We start from the raw sequence: 17,899 nt of genomic DNA, 5'->3' as shown, positions 1-17,899 counted from the left end.
ACATGAAAATGTTAAATAATGCGCACAAAAAATGACAGTCGAGCAAACGTTCCGGCGTAAATTGGGTCAAACTCGACCGGGAAAATTACCTCGCTCTTACAGAAGATCGGTCTTATGTTTTTGGGGATCCGGGAGCATCTTTGCTAGAATAACCCAGTTAGTGATAAAGTAGTATTTATCTACTTTGACTGCTTCTCATTATGAACATTTCATCACTGTACAAATACATACACTGTATAGACAACACACTTAAAACTGTGTCACATTAACCAAACGAAAAGATTTGTAGTAATAGCCACTAATAAATTTAATTTCTTAGATCCAACTCAATCAAAGGATAGGTAGCTAAAAACAAAACGCCACAGCGTCAGCACAAAGTTCATTCACCCATCAACAGTAAATATATCACTAGCTTACATGAACAACGAAGAATTTTATTTTAACAATGTTAAATTATCAATCACATATCATTGTCAAAAGCGCTGAATGAATCGAATATTTATTTTTGTGCAGACTCCGCCTACACTTCCTAGAACGAAAGCAAGGCTGGTCTATTTCTATGTGTTTTTGCTTGCGTATTTTGTATTACATTAAATGAACGAATTCCTTCGTTATCAGGCGGTAAGTCGAAAGTCAATGACACTATTTTGGGTAATGTATCAGCGAGTAGGGCATGCACCCGGGTTTACCCGGTTCCGAAAAACCCGGGTAAACCCGGGTTTTTTGATGATCTTGAGAACCGGGTCTGAATAGTATGAAACCCGGTTCTCCCGGTTCCGACCAAAATATTAAAATATAAAGTATTATTTATATTTTGCTGCATTATTTTAACAAATTTATTGTATCTGGCAACGTCAGACTCACGTGCATCGCGAATTTTCGTGCCACGCCTCAAGAGTGGCTCTGATTGGTTGTCTAACCCTAAATGCTATAAGTTTCCTACGGTTGTATTACCAAAAAAAAAATTAGGCTTCGAAATTGACAAAAATTAGGCTATAGAAATATTTTTATTAGATTTGTCGTGAATTTGAAAAGCTGTTGATTTTACTGTTTCATAATTATTATAATGATCCAGTCATGTTTTTGTTTTTGGTATTAAGCTGAAATTTATATCGAATACTCAAGTCTTCGGTCCCTTTTAAGTCGAACTCATAAGCCAACGTATCAAAAGATACAGCCGTAAATGCTGAAAATTTTCGCTAATTTCGACATTCGCATGGGACTCAAAACCTACAGCTGGGTACTTTTCATGAACACAGAGCCTTTAAATTTGGTAAAAGTAACGTCTTATAACACAGATACAGGAAAAATTGCTAGAAACATAAAATTTTACAGTTATAAGATTTTAAAAAATAGGTATGCTCGGAGCGCGAGTCCGACTCGCACTTGGCCGGTTTTTTGCTTTACAGTTTGCAGTTAATGAATAAGGTTTAAGTTTATATGTGATATTATGATAACAAGGTACTTTTATAAGACTGATAAATAAAGAGAAGTATTGAAATTTTGTTTCTTTATTAATTTAATAAAATAAGACACAAGCCGCGTAAAATAAAAGGTCCATCAGGTACTTTTACAGCTGTTACTTTTGTTTAATTTCGTATTTTTCCGAAGTATTATAAAAGAACCGGGTAACCCGGTTCTACCCGGTTCTGAGCTCGATTTGGAACCGGGTTTCAGAAACTTGGAACCGGACTCGGTTCTGCATGCCCTATCAGCGAGTAATATCCCAGTAGAAAGTTGTTTGTATGTAAATTAGATTGTCGCATTTGCACGGCGCCGCGCGACGCGACTTTTGACAACTTCTGTAATTGATAAGATATTTATTATACTAGAAGGTTTTTGGACTAGGGTAATAAGTATATCCTTGATATTGGTACATTATGGAACCCACGTTTTCACATTTTTCATTTAACGTGAACATAAAACAATTATTATCATTCAAAATTTGCATATCAAAATTGTACATGTAAAACAAACATGTTTGCAGTTCGTTTATTTATTTAATTTATGTTTAAATAATTGAATTTATACTGTACCTAAAAATGGTTAAATTTATCGTAATTTTGTTTATTTTTTTTACAGCAATTAAAATATCCGTATTTCCTTAAAATCGAATCAAATAATACGTGAGATACCTACAGTCAATTTAGCGGGTATTATGCCTTGTTTATATTCTAAATGGTAAAACACTAGAAGATAGAAACATCCAGCATATACCTACAGTATAATTATTTTAATTAAGGAACAATCAGGAAGATGAAAACGAATTTAAAAGAACTGGGTATAAAGATTAAGTCAATAATATTATAAACATTTCCATTTCATTTCATTTTCACTTGAACATTTTGTAACAATCATAACAATTGAATTGAACAAAATAAAGCGCATCGTCTTATACTATGTACGTCTAAAATATTATATAAAAGTACCAATGATAGAAAATAAGCCACGATTAGTTAGAAGCACCAGCAAGCTATACAATTCGTTTCAACTGTTCATGAATCCAGTCATTATATACAGAAACGCGAGTATAAACACCTGGGTAGGTCGTATTAGCACAGCCCTCACCCCAGGAGACAATTCCGATTAAAGTCCTTCCCACAACTAAAGGTCCTCCTGAGTCTCCTTGACAGGCATCTCTTGGTGGATCCTTTCCAGCAGCACAAATCATGCCTGGTGTGATGTTGCCAATTCTTCTGTACGCACGGACACACTCTGATTGAGATACTATCTCCACTACAGCTGCTCGAAGATCTGATGACGAGTGGCCTTCGTACTGAAAGTATGAACAGATGACAGTTATTTTCGCACCATCTAGATTATATTTGGAGGGTATATGGTCAATGGCATTCTACAATCTTAAAAACTCAGTTTTATGTGACCACATAATAAATATCCCTTCCTGTGCTCAATTTTTTATGGCAAAGTGAGGCTCTATATGATCGACCAGCACACAAATAAAAACTTACTTAATAGACTCATTTGAATATGTTTTCAGACTATTATTTTTTGACCAAAAGTCACTTAATTGAACTTTGTTACATGAAATCTTTGCATTTAATTTTCAAATTGTTTCTAAGTGGTAGAGCAGAAATGACAACATAGAGATTATACCTACGTTAGTGTAGAAAAATTCAAAAGAAAATGTCGGTTACCTCAGTGCTCCCAAATCCTGAAACAATGGCATGAATACCCGCTGGAATATGCAGAGCCGAAAGGGCTATACTAATTGCTCTCACGTTTTGGTTGAATTTAATTTTTCCCTCCACAGCCACCAATCCTATGTCGTTTTCCAGAGTAACTGGTGAATACAGTTCGTGATAGAATAGTTTCGACACATTATATGACTTTCCTCCTGTTTTCTTTGTAGTACCAACAGCCACTTGCAGTTTGGCAGTGCTGTTTTCAAAACTGTAAATGAAAAAAAAAAAAAAAATTTACTTCGAAGTTCACAATAAAATATAGAAGATACAACAAATAACTTAATAGTAAAGCGTAGGTGGTAACGAGTACCGTTTCAAAGAATTAATTGCTAACGTAGGACACCTAAAATTGCTCCCAAATATAGTTTTAGAAGTATTTATAGATAAATAAAATGAACATAACCGTTAAATGAATTAAAAACATTATGAATTGAAAGTTGCCGACGCAACAGGATACAGGATTGGTGCGGGGTACACTAATGAAAAGTTTCTTAATTTTCAACCTGCTGAAATGCTGCTATACATCCAGGTAAAGTTTGTAGGTCTTTGCAGTGATCTGTCTTGTAGTAAATGGTGCTGAATTTGAATTTCAGGCCTTTTCCATATTGCATGTAGATTTTAATTGGTACCAAAATTATAAAATCTGTTTATATCTGTTTATATTTTTGTTACAAGCAAAAATGTATTTTGCTTACCTTGACGACTTATAGATTACCTTGGTCTACATTTACTAAAAAAAATTTACTAAAACTACCATTTCCATAAGTACAGTACAATTTTGTTGGAAACCCTGAACTCTTACAAATGTCTATGTAAATTATATGATAAGTCAAGAGCTCGGTAAAGTGAATAATTCCACATTTATTAGCGAGTCTTAGCAACTATATCATACCTAGTGATACAATGCGCTGCAGTCAGCACGCTCCTTGAAGATATGACCACGGCGCCGCACGAATGGCTCCAGCCGACACTAGTTTTGCGCCTCAACGCCGCTTGATAAGGGACCTCTGTTATATCTGCTATGTACCCGTTAACTATCCGCTCTAATGCATGTGTATTTGATAGCACACATGGTAAGAATGTTATGGAAAGACCTGTAAACATATTAAAAGGCATAATAACTCTCGAAGTAATTGATACTTTTTTGCTGAAAAACAAAGCTTTAGCCACGAGTTTCAAAGTAATAGAGCGCTAGTGGTGAATAATTATAAGCATAATTAGAAGGATGAATGATTATAAATAAAAATCGATCAAAACTGGAAGCTTTTGTAAATATTATAAACCGGAAAACATATATTTCAAATAATAATAAATGTACGTTACCAAATAGTATGGGGAGAATTGTTTTCATCTTAAGAGATATAACAGACTGCCCTCTTCTCTACAGAGGACGCTGATGATAAAGTTTTATCAGTTAAAACATATCGATATCTCGAAATCTACTAGAGCAAATATCGATAATGTATATTGATGACTTGCGCGTATTCTTCACATCATGAAATTATAATTTGAGTCGTATGATTTTGGTATTTGAGCTCATAATACCATAATCAATTGATCGATTGGTTTTTGTAATCATTCTGCAAAATGCACATCATATGTGCAAAGCGAAGCAAAGGCGCTATAGTTTAAAACTAGATTTATTCAGGTATAATCAGGTTTGATATGACTAGTAAAACATATTATACCGGAAAACGTTTAAATTACTTCGTAAGTATTGTTTTTCATTATTAACTTACTGTGTACATAAATTAAGTCTCAAAGATGATTAAGACATAAAAGTTACTGTTTTAAATGACTGCTGAAAGCAAGCGTTATTAAGAGAGTACACGCTACACGATTTGGTGTTATTGCCGCAACTGGTGTTCATAAAAAGGTGCAAATTTTATTAATAGCGTTTTAATATCCTGCAGTCGTTGTGGCCATGTTTTATTGGTAATGAAAGCGATGTCTCGTGAACGTAATTTACGACTATTATCTTTAGCAGTATTGTATTCTTTATTATATTTTGTCCCTGTCTCTTTTGTCATTGGAATTCAGTTTTGGACACAACTCAAAGTCAAGGGCGGAGTCAAAGGTGACACTAAATTGAGGGACAGTTGGGATTACCTTCATGTACCTAGATTTAAACTTAATTTATTCCAATTTTTAAATGTATTTTTGTGAGCAAAATACGTAAATAATTTAGGTACAATTCATGTCATTTAGCGGGCAAAGGAAAGAGACAGCTAGAATTTTTATCTTAGTATTTTTTACGTATTTAAAAGATATAATAATCTAATTAGTAGTGTACCAATTAGCCAAGAATCATAACAATAACATCAAGGTGTTTAATTATACAATACAAGAATGATAACGACATTGTATTTCACATACGTTTCAATGTATTTGCTTATGTTATCAAAAAGATTATAAAAATTATCAGTGGTTGACCTAGACCTAGCTTTATGACCTGGATTCGACCTTGATTGTAGAGAATCCAGATTCCATAGTGTTGTAACTTCGAAAAGTATAATGAATTTCAAATGAGGACTGACAAGTCTATTGAGATATTCTGAGCTTTTGATAAGTTCTACTAAGATTTAACAAGATACCAAATAATTGATTTAATAAGTAGGTAATGTTCTAATTCGAGCGCATTTGGATTTTTACACGCTTTATATTAGCTTCACCTGTATGTTTGTATGTTTGTAACCGACTTCTTTGGGCGCGATTTTGACCCACTTTAAACGGCCAGATTTCGTTCAAACTTTGTAGATTTATTGAGGACCGATGACAATACAATAATTTGATAAAATTTTCTACTTTTTAGTTCGGTTTTCTATGAAAAGCGTGTTTTTTAGTTTTTTTAACTATTACCTATATTATTTATGTACGCGGTTCATTAAACTAGATTTTATTTATGTGCAGTATTCCTGAGCAAGGATATGTAATATTTTAGGTAAAACCTGCTTCTTAAATAAAATAAGATAAAGTTTTTGTGAAAGATCTCAGAAAAATGATTGGTCTAAAGACGTAAGTAGTCGTCATTAAAATTTATTGTTGCAAAGTTTATTATTTCATTTCTTAACATTTATTCTATTTTTATTCATGATGTGTGTGTTTATATATAAATTAAATATCTAATCTCTGATTTAATAAGATTTTCATTTAGGATAAAATAAAATTAAATACTCCTTAATTGTTATTATATTTATATCATCGCTTCCTGTACGTACAGTCTAGACAGCCGCGCCGTTACGACATTTTTAAATGTAAATATTATTAATCTTAATGTTTAAAAATAGTTTAGTTTAATTATAGTAGTGAATTCTAACAAGATTGCACACGACGGAGACAATTAGGTCTATAAATAGAAATATTTTAATACTAAAAAAGGATATCGAGCAAGCATTTGCTATAAAGATAAATCAAACTGCCTAATTGCTGAAGTATAATTAGGTACTTTATTTTATAAGTTTTCGTCTTTATTAAATGTTTTTGCCCCTGTTATTTGAAACGAATTATGTATTTGTTATAAACAACTAGCTCACTAACGCCATCTTTTATCCACTTATGCATAACTAACAATACGCGTGTAAGTACATTAATAATTATTCTTATAATAAGGTCGTTATAAATCTAGTATTGTTTAATATGAATAGTTGATAGTTAATTATTTCGCATGCAATTTTTCTCGGTACTTGTTACATAATGGAGTTATTGCGTTTTTATGCACTGCTAATTGGTTGTTATAATATAATCTCGTTTTTGCTAGCCTATAAAATGTTTTGAAAAATATATTTTAATTCTAAATTAAATTCAGTGATGATTTTAGTGTCCAAAATATTATTCATTTAAATAATTTGAGGTTATATTTTTTAGGCGAATTTGTTTCATAGCAAACGTGACTCTGTCTGTGAGTGTTTAAACAGAGGGTATTAAGCTTATTGGGAGATAAGATAGCGCTAGTTAAATCAATGGAAAGCCGGAGTTCATGGGAGTTGCGCCCACGCACGCATTCCATAGGGAGCCAAAGACCTCTCGTTTCCTGGATCACACACATCGAAATCATAGTACTTACTTATAACGAAATAACGGTGATCTAGTTTATCAATATGCACTTTGTGTTTGTATTAACTTAGGTCTACCTACCTACCTAGGTCTACCTAGGTCTAGGTACTAACCTAGCTTATAGATCTATACTGATATTCCGGATGTAGGTAATATATTTATTAAATCAAGGCTCAACGCAACTTAAATTTTTAATATTTTTATAACGATCAGGATTTTTTGCTATAACATTTGCAAGCCAGATTTGTTTATTGCTCCCAATTAAGTGAACATAAAAACAAAATGACCTTTTGAAAAGTTCGATGTGTTTCAGAGTTTATCATTATTAGGGTAGAGGTTAGATTTAGACTATTGTCTATGACCTACATAGTAAGTTGTAGCCATAGTGTCATTAGTTTCCTAATCGCAATGCCTCAATAAATCAAGAAAAGATGTCTTCTTTCCCCTGTTTAATTAGTAAATATTTTATCAAGTAGTTTGAAAAATAAGCTGAGAAACAATATTCAGTTATGATAAATCGAGAAAAGCCCGTCTCAATAATCAATATTTGTACTTATATTAGGATATCTATAGCAGGAGTTATTATTATTTTAAATGCAACTACGCAGAACTGTATTTATTTTTATAAAAACATATATGGTTATTATTAGATAATATGTTATTAATATGAGTATATGTATTTAACATAATGTGTCTGTGAGTTTCACATTAGAACCGTTCAACTGTGAAGGACGCATCCATCGTTCTTTGTTATTTGACGGCCAGCAGTGCACGGTACATAAGTGCTTATAATATGTAAATATAATAGATATAATATTACATATATTATTCGGTGTGACGACAAATGCATCATAATTATGAACTAATTAAATTTTCGAATAAAAAGGAACAATTTTCTGAAATACGTAAATCGTAGACATTCCTTGTTTCACTCTACCCTCAATTTTAGAAATATGTGTAAGTGAAGAATTGATTTCTAAGTATTATACAATCTAATTAAGTAATTCATTCTGCCTCTTGCAATATATTTATTGTCATTCTGGTCGCTTTTCTGACTTGTGCGTCTCTAACATTACTTTTCGTAATTTTGAAACACTTTTACAATATGATCTGTTTGGTAAGCATTTGATACCTTAATATTGAGAAACAAATGGTTGTATGTTTATAATTTTCTTTTAATTAATTAAATACATTTTTTAATGGATGTTTATACGGTATTTACCTACCGTTACCAGTAGCGTTACATGCAAAGTTTTAAATGTTGTTTATTTATTTAATTTAGTGTAAATTTTAACCTTTCTTTACACCGACGTGTTCAATTTGCATATAGAATTACGATTTTCATGTGAAACTGAGGTTCTTATTGAATTATTCGAGCCAGTGGAGCGGCGATTTCCTATTTATGGTTCTCTGCTATTGTGCCTTTATTTGTATCAAGGTAGTGAGCGTAAAGAAATACGTGTTAGATAACTTTGACTCCGCGCCTACTGTAAGTTAGAACCACTCCATATGTGTGAGATTCCCTTGACTAAGCTATTAGGCTAAATAATATAAATTATATTTAAAGGATGTATTAGAAGTACCGTCCCCATAAATTTCTATAAGTCTTATCTTATAGTCAATAGAGAATGACAGTAGAGCCACAGATCGTAAGAGTATTGTTGGTAACTTAGGTCATTTCTAATCTGCATCTAGTGGTGAGCGGACGCTTTAGCTGTCTTTGTACTTCATCATCATTTTTTTTAATTCAATCGAGCCAAAAGGGTATTAGCGATCTATATTACATATTTTATATAAACATTCTACATAAATGGTGATTAAAATAACCATTTAACAATATTCAACACATTTGATGCAAAAGGAAACATTGCTTATTCAAATACATGTGTTTCGCTAGTACTTTGAACTTTAAATTCAGATTAGACTGTTTAACGACGAATTGTCTCAAGTTCAAAGTATACGTACCACTGAATTATCGTTTCTATGATCCATCACTCGACAACAACATTGGTTTCGCTCTCGCGTATGCAGTTCTACATAGATGCGATATCGCGATGTCTCCTCATATTGTCACGCCATTTTCTAAACATATTTTAATAGAAAACATTTATTCTTGACGTTGGATACGAATACAGTTCATTCTGTGAGTATCGTGCGACGCGATCAGTTGAATCTACAGAAGATATTTAGAAATCGTTTCACGGTGAACAAGTACAGGCTAGACACGTAATATCTTTAATTTTCAATGTTTTCTTCAATATTAATTCCAATTTATACTCAATATAATTGGGTGTATGTAACCACGTTTCTATTTTTCAATCGAGTCGTTCCGCCTTTCCATAGTTTCCTATATTATACGAGCAACCAGTGAACCGAGGTCCATCCCGATACTTTAAGGAGTATACTATTGTTGTCTAATGAGCGACAGAAGTATGTAAAGCTAGAGGTCTTCGTTAAATGGTTGGGCTTAGCGGAAGGCGTCTAGCCCGGACAATGGCCTACTTGTACCCCGTTCCCAGATCATTACCTACGTCTTTACTATAGTTACTATAGATTACATTTAGTGGTGAGATTTTTCTATTAATGAGCCTTAAATTGTTATTTTTGCGGAAGACACATGTGAAATTCAATAATTTTCTTATGAGATTTGATTGTTGACATTATTTTTTTAGGAAAAACAAAATTAAAGAGGTACCTACCGAGATGCTATAAAATGTCACAAATCAATATCAAAATAATTTTGAAAATGTGTAGAAGATGAACACAACAGTTAAAATTTATCATCTTTAAAAAACACGACCTTCAGTCACTACACAATTTAAACAGAGCAATAGAATATCTGCGATAAAAATAGTTCACCACATTTTCTATATCCAGTACTTGCAGTGACATTGATCTAATTTACAACAGAATACACTTGTGTGCGTGTACGCATCCTTCGTTATTACGCAACACCAGCCCATCAATTCACGTCGTCTTACAATACACTCGCTATTATTATAGGTAAATCTAATGGCATTTAACATCAAATGCTATTGCGCGACTGACTGACATTTGTGACTTGGTCAATAGGCATGACGACAGTATCCATAAATGATCGAATTAGTGTTTTTAAGGGAAAATGTATAATAAATAAATTAAATATAGCGACTTAGAAATCTTAAAAACATTAAGATTAATGAGATTATCAATAAAATAAAACATTGAAATTCTGAAGTTCGCCATTTTGACTAAAACACGCGTGACGTCACGCATAAGTAAACAACTCACGTCAGATGTATTTTGTTGTTATGAATATGTTGAGAATACGCATTTTTATTTATTTTCTATTGTTTCACGTATGCTTTATCGACTCAGAACAGTAATATAATTGCGAATTCACGAATACATGGTTCGGGATTCTCCGCGCCAACTTTATACAATAATTTATTATTATTTTTTCGCTTGAAATAATTACTAACACATTTTTGAGCATTATTTTTATGTGGATTCACACTGCAATACTGCACACCACTTATAAACTTTGTGATTCGTTTCTATAACACATATTAAATAAAGACTTTTTTAATTTTCTTCGCAATGCGTACAAATAATTACGTATTTACCAAAGTTTGACGTCACGCCTACGCCATGACACCTGCGAGCTGTTTTGGCACAGATATTAAATATTTTTTGAAAAATGGCTTTAATCTTCGTTAAATTTAAGTATATTACCGAAATATAGGGTTTTTCTTGTATAGTAAACGTATACACACATTATGGAAGAGAATTTCAAAATCTTTCGTCATGCCTATTGGCCACAATGAAATAATGTAATAACGAAGCTAATATGAAATTAAAGCGTCGATGGCTTATTTTGATATCGCACCGATGATTCTATGAATATTTAGCACCAATCCATTAATCAATTGTTATTCATTTTTGATTGTTCATGTTGTAGTATCGGTATTGTAAGCTTTACGATAAAAAATACCCTGTATGGCTTGCTTTTACTAACATACAATGTTGCATGTAGTTAAGCTATTGCATAGCTTCTATCGCGAGCCTTGAGCGCGGGGACCGAATCCAGAAATTCCGTAACGAAAAAACCTCACGCTCCCCACTCCGACGGGCACGGAGGTGTGGCTTGAAGGCATAGCATGCAATAGCTTTACCGCGGCAGTCCGAGTGCCACACGTCTTTTTTTTTATTGATCGAATTCCTACTGTAGTTGAAAATGTTTGATAGAAATAATTACACAACAAACATGTTTCACATGGAAAATCCTTCTAAATTATAAATAGGCTTAATAAATATTTCACTAAATATTATAGCGAGTTTTGTTAAAAAATTACTTTTAAATTTTTTTTGTGTATTTTATATGATTGTGAATTGTGATTCATAGAAACGTTGAAATAAATTAATAAATAGGTATCTAATGTTTCGTTTTGTAATAACTTATGATTATAATTAGCACATCGTTAAAAAAAACTACTGTTGGATTTGTTCGTGATCACTGAGTGCAAAAGTTTTTTTTCGTAATTTTAAAATTATCGAAGTTCAAGTTTCAAACATCGTAAACTCCGGACATTATAAATTATAATATGTAAGAACTTATACTTTGAACAAAAAAATAATATCAATAAACCTTCTTTCCAAGTGTTCATAATATCATATTTTCGAATCACAATAATAATGGTGTATTTACTACCTTTGATAAATGCACCTACTATCATTGGCATTTTCTTAATTCTTATTTCGTACTTACGAGCTTAATTCGTACAGAAGAGCGGAGATAATATTAGCAGAGATTTTGACAATTAAGTAAGTATTTTGTATATAATTTTACCTTCAAAACTACAATGCTGACGTAATACAATTATTTATTTCCGTATAAATAGCATACGTCGACAAAATATGTCTTTTGACCTTAAAAGGCTCATTAAAATAATGTGTGGAAAAACTATCTATTATTTTTATTGTTGTTTTGATAATAAAGGCTTAGTTGTCATAGCTAAATTAAAATTTGGTTAACCCTATTTAAATTTTTTATATTTACTTGTTTTGCAAACAACCTTCTGACTTCACGTGATTTCCGTAATAACATAAACTATCATAACTTAGTGGAAGGTATTTTTCCATTTTTAATAAAAAAATTCCAAAATTATTAAAAAAAATACCTTCATTCCATGTCACAATAGGTCACACGTCGCTCATGTGTTTTTCTTCGCGCATGTCTAGTATAAGTTTTTCTCTTGCAATGAAAGAAAGAGTAATAACTCCAATTGAAATATTTATCAATCGACACGCTAATAATACACATCCACATCGATGAAAACAATATTTTACACTAGATTTCCGCCCGCAGCTTCGCCCGCGTTTTCAAAGGAAAACCCGCATAGTTCCCGTTCCCGTGGGATTTCCGGGATAAAACCTATCCTATGTGTTATTCTGATGTATAAGCTATATTGTGGTAAAGTTTCATTCAAATCCATTCAGTAGTTTTTACGTGAAAGAGTAACAAACATCCATACATCCATACAAACTTTCGCCTTTATAATAGTAATAGGATGGAACTGGTATGCTTATAAATAGCATAAGTAATAACTATTAACGTATTACTTCTTGTTGAAATTAATTCATAGCAACCGCAGGTTCATAATTCATTGTCCATTCGACAAAGTTACGATTGTATTTATTTGATGTGACGATTATACAAAATTCAGAGGTATATTGTGTAAATAATACATTTATAAATGCATCATTATTTACCCTATCCCACTGCAATATTCATGATGTTTTCAATATATTGTGATTGTACTACTAGGTGAGCCGTCATAAATTTTAATCGCTGTTTATGAGCTGAGTTTAATTTCACATTTGCTAGAATTTAAACTATTAACTAACTAAAACTAGTAACTTTAGTGAAAAGGTGTTAACTGTTGATATTTTTAAAGTAGCCTCGATTTTCATTAAGGCAAGACACAGTTGAGATGAGGACAATATGCTTCCGATATCATCATCATGAGAATAAATGAGGCATGTTTGAGATCAACCCAGTCAAGGAAACGCAGTTTATAAATTAAAAGCATGTTGTTGTCAGAACTGAGATTGCTACAGTTCCATGACTTATAAATACAGCACACCTTAGATATATTCATATACCTTTAGGTACTTTGAGGTATGCCACATATACCTACATATAGAGTCATAAAATTTTCAAGAGGACCTCATCACAGGTAACGGCTTATTGAATTTCGTTAACATCATGTTCTTTACGAAAATATGTAATGATGCAATCTTAATATTTATAGATCCTATTAAGATACCAGGAAGATAACGATTACGGTGGTTTTCAAATAATAGCTATATTGTCATATTTTCCTACACGGATGTTTCCGTGAAGGCTGAGCTGAGCGATGAACTCGGTAATGAGTTAAAACAATAAATATAAAATGTGTATTTAATCCGATATTTATATTAACCTCAATGCAAAAATCTTATATTCTTGCAATAACCATTTAACGGCTTTTAGCACTTATCGAGCTTTCAGAACAGCGCAATGAATAATGATCCGAAGAATTAATAGGTTCTTAAATATTATAAAATAACTTTTGGTATTTCATTCGATAATTAATATTTAAACGTTAAACTCATTACCTTGTAGTTTAACAATATAAAAGCCAACTGCAACGTTACCAAGAATTACCTACCTTAAGAATTACCTTTCATTTCACACGCGTGGAATTGAATCCTTATTTCATTATTTTTGTTATATAATCAGATGACGTGACGACATACTCACATACACGTGCATTTTCCTTAAGTTATCGTAAGAAAAACAGTTATTAAATATGATATTTAAAATATCACACATCCTTAATTCAATCAATCATATAAATAGGCTTCCGGATCCAGATAACCAAATGGACCTATACAATTTCCCAAGATTATGAATAAAAATTATAATGAAGCAGAAGTACTTAATGTTCTTAGATTTCATACTTCATTTTCCTTAATAGCATAACATTTCAATTAGGTAACCAATTTCCTTTAATTGTCGCTAAGGACAATCTACCCGCAAGTGCGAAACAATACAGAAATAGAACACCTTCTCATCATATAATGTAATATCCGCAAGACAGAAAGAAAATCAGTAACTTTATATCTCTAATTACTATAGTTTCACCGATTCTTAGCACATTTAATGTGTTCGATTTCAAATGTTAATTGTAGGCAAAACATTTGAACATGCCGGCGTTTATACGTCAAAATAAACAGATGACTAACGGACATTCGTTAATGGGCAACCAGAAGGTGTATGAACTTTGGTATCGAAATTAGTTACGCGTGTATCGACGCTGTTTTAAAATTAAGCTACAGGATTTGTATTAAATTATGACGAACCATAAAACACGCAGGATTATATAGTTACATTATATGAATAGTTTATGGAAATTGAGATATTTATATCTGATAGGTACTAGCGGTCCGCCCCGGCTTCGCCCGTGGTACATATGAAAAATAGATGTTGGCCGATTCTCAGACTTACCCGATATGCACAGAAAATTTCATGAGAATCGGTCCACCCGTTTCGGAGGAGTATGCAGACTAACATTGTGACACGAGAATTTTATATATAAGAATATTAGAACTGACAATGCTTATTTTCTTTGGGCTGAGATTTTTAATTTTAAAAACCAAATAATAATATATTGTGTTTCTTTAAAAGATGCCTTTATTTTTATGTAATGTTTCATCAAGTTTGTCCAGCAATTTATAGAATGCAATATACATATTAAACGACAAATTAACTGGATAAGCTACTTCAAACATCAATATTAGTTGAACTCTTTTTTAAACTAATTTGAGAAACAATTATCATAAAATATGTAAAGCGGATATCATAATATTAACACTCACTCTTTGTCTCCTAAAACCAGTTCAACAAAACGTATTACATCATTTTTCAACTGTACAGTGGTTTGAAGTTAAATGTCATATAGCCTTGAGGCGCTTCGAGATTGAGATATTTAATAGTTACAATAAAAACCGAGTTCCAAAGGTGCCGTTCGTGGGCGAGGTAAACCAAACTTAATGAACTACATTGTCTTATTGCTATAAGTGGTAGCGGTGGTTTTTTCCAACTTTGTACATTGGACATGCAAATAGACACGTGGGTGGTTACCGCTGCCGCCATTTTCTACGTGTTACTTTTGTGTTTGGCTCGCAGTGCGTGTCTCGTCTGTGACTTGGTCCTTGACAAGTTTTTTGTAATTAAACTAAACATGATACCCACTTTGACGGATACAACACTACGAAAGTTTTGACGGGATTAACAAGATTGAAATGCTTTGCGTTTGAACAAACACCGATTATATCAGATGTTGATAAAAATAATGAGTAGTTTGATCGATAAGTGTTATTGGAGATCGTTCTCAATCTCACGATCAGGATATTTGGTTCATTATGATAGACACTTTATACATACTTACATTCGTTTTCTGTTCACAATATTTACAAATAGACAATCTATTTTTACACTTGCACGCAAAAACTATACGAAATTGACTGGCCAGATTTCAGAACCATATTTGGAAGCATAACTTAAATCTAGTGCATGTTTCATCTTGATAAGCCGAATAATAGCAAGAAGAATAGACTGATAATTGCTTTAATTCGCACGAAGATTGTTTCGAATAAATCAGAAAGTAGGTATTATATCGTATGTAAACAGTGAACATTATGATCTCTTTAATAGTTTTTCTTTCAAGCTGCAGACCCAATTTTGCTGAAATATAGACTATAGTATAGAGATAATAGAGATCGAATAGAATAGATTTCTTTTAAATGTAGGTAAGTAAAGCTGGAGGAAACGCTAGTTGTAAAGAAATAGGATATAAATATGATTAATAGCTTAATACAAATACATTATGTGTCAATGTAATTGTTTCTTTGTCATTGTTAAGATCATATTACTTGTCACTGATGTCATCACGTAATGTGTGATTAAATATTCCAGTTTTATGCTATTTGCTACAGTTTGATTATCGACGATGATGATCAGATACAATAGATAAGTTATGTATGGCTATAACAAGGCTGTTGTAAATTAAATATTTTATATCGTAGTACATTACTGTATTCGTAGAGGCTTAAAATCATTGTTGTTTATTCAGTATTATAAAGAATTTATTTAACCATCGGCTACAACACAACTTATTTGTTGGTCCCTATATTTAAAAATTTCCGTGTACAGTTGAAGAGTTTTGAAAATATTTGTTTATCTAGAGTTCTAAGCCATTATAACATCACGCTATGACAAATTCCTATTTGTATAAGTTCAATTATTTAAAATTATATTAAAACAATTAATGTGCTTTCATTCTGTATACTACTGACTTTTCTACTTGAATGATATAGGTACATACAGGGACAGTGAATAGGCTTAGTTTAGCTACGACTAGTAGAGGATCATCTTTATAAGACCGACTCTTTGTCCAACACTGGGCTACAAGGACGCATTCTTTGTCATTATTACTTTAAAAAACAGTACAATGCAAGTACATGGTACAAAAAATATACATATTATCATAAATGGCATTATATACGACTTTAATATTAATTTGTATTGCGTGTAATAGATGTAAAGGTATGACAAAAAGTATGTATGACTATAATTTTACAAAAAAGAAGATAAATTTTTGCATAAAGCAATATATTAACAAAGGAAACAATGAAGAGTTTATCTGTGATTCCGGGGACTGATGGATTAAAATTAAAGAAAAGTTCATAAATAGAAAATAATCGTTACACGATTTAGTAAGTAATATCCAAACATAGAAACATTCGCATATTTAACAGGATATTTGTACTTTAATCGCCTTCAATTCATAAAATAATAATTAACAATAATACATCATCATATTTTCATACAAAAATATGCGTGACCTATCTAATAGGTATCTAGTTACTGCCTTTATTTTTTTGTTTCTAAATATATTCAAATTTATTCCATAATAATATTGCATTTAAGTACAAATTACCTGAAAACTAGGTACTATTTATTGATAGCTTTCCGCCTATGACTTCGCCCGCTTTTCTAAAACCTAATAAATTGTATACTAAAACCTTCCTCTTGAATCACTATATCTAAAAATTTATATTATTATTTTATTTTTATTAAAAAAAACGCAACATAATCGTAGTTATTTATTTTTTATTTATTTATTTGGTTTACCATGGTTATAAAGATTTAAGCATACATAGGGACATAGGGACAGCGAAAGCGACTTTGTTTTATATGTAGTGATGATGTATTTTACTTTTCTAGAACATGCAAAATTCAGAAGAAGTTCCTTGAAAAGAGTTACTCATGGCGATTTAAAAAATTTGTTACTTATGGCTCCCAGACAGTTGCAAACAAAGGAGCATTAAATCGTTATGTGGAGTGAGACACATATTTCCAAACAAGGAGTAACCTTGGTGCCCACTCATCGGTATTGGTACTTTTAATATGGGTAATTGCTGGCTGATTGAGAATTGTCCGTCCGATCCTCCCACGTTTGCATTTATCGATTAATTGTATGTAGTACATTATTTTTGCGTCAAACTTTTAAGTGCCATTGCATAATGCCTTTCATAATAATATAAAGTACTATAAA

The 17,899-nt window shown here is 31.9% G+C and overlaps 1 protein-coding gene across 2 annotated transcripts in view; it reads right to left on the bottom strand.

Annotated features, from left to right (window-relative positions):
- Window positions 1-2,104: 2,104 nt before the first annotated feature.
- The window catches only part of LOC149485102 (trypsin 5G1-like), a 91,283-nt gene continuing 75,488 nt past the window's right edge, over window positions 2,105-17,899 (bottom strand). The window contains exons 1-4 of one of the 2 annotated variants that reach the window (XM_089699846.1): window positions 4,527-4,619; window positions 4,096-4,297; window positions 3,156-3,411; window positions 2,105-2,776 (exon numbers count right to left, since the gene is read on the bottom strand). In XM_089699846.1, the coding sequence (XP_089555972.1) occupies window positions 2,474-2,776; window positions 3,156-3,411; window positions 4,096-4,297; window positions 4,527-4,554 (789 nt within the window). In that variant the 5' untranslated portion in view covers window positions 4,555-4,619 and the 3' untranslated portion in view covers window positions 2,105-2,473. Of the gene's footprint in view, window positions 2,777-3,155; window positions 3,412-4,095; window positions 4,298-4,526; window positions 4,620-17,899 lie in introns of those variants that run through there. The other variant, XM_089699847.1, reaches the window with a different exon arrangement.

This window comes from Colias philodice, chromosome 10, assembly GCF_061535455.1.
Source record: "Colias philodice isolate Cphi_HAF_F1 chromosome 10, ilColPhil1 Martin Lab GWU primary, whole genome shotgun sequence".
NCBI lineage: Eukaryota > Metazoa > Arthropoda > Insecta > Lepidoptera > Pieridae > Colias > Colias philodice.
The sequence above is the reverse complement of the archived record's forward strand: the minus strand, read 5'-3'. Positions and strand labels throughout refer to the sequence as shown.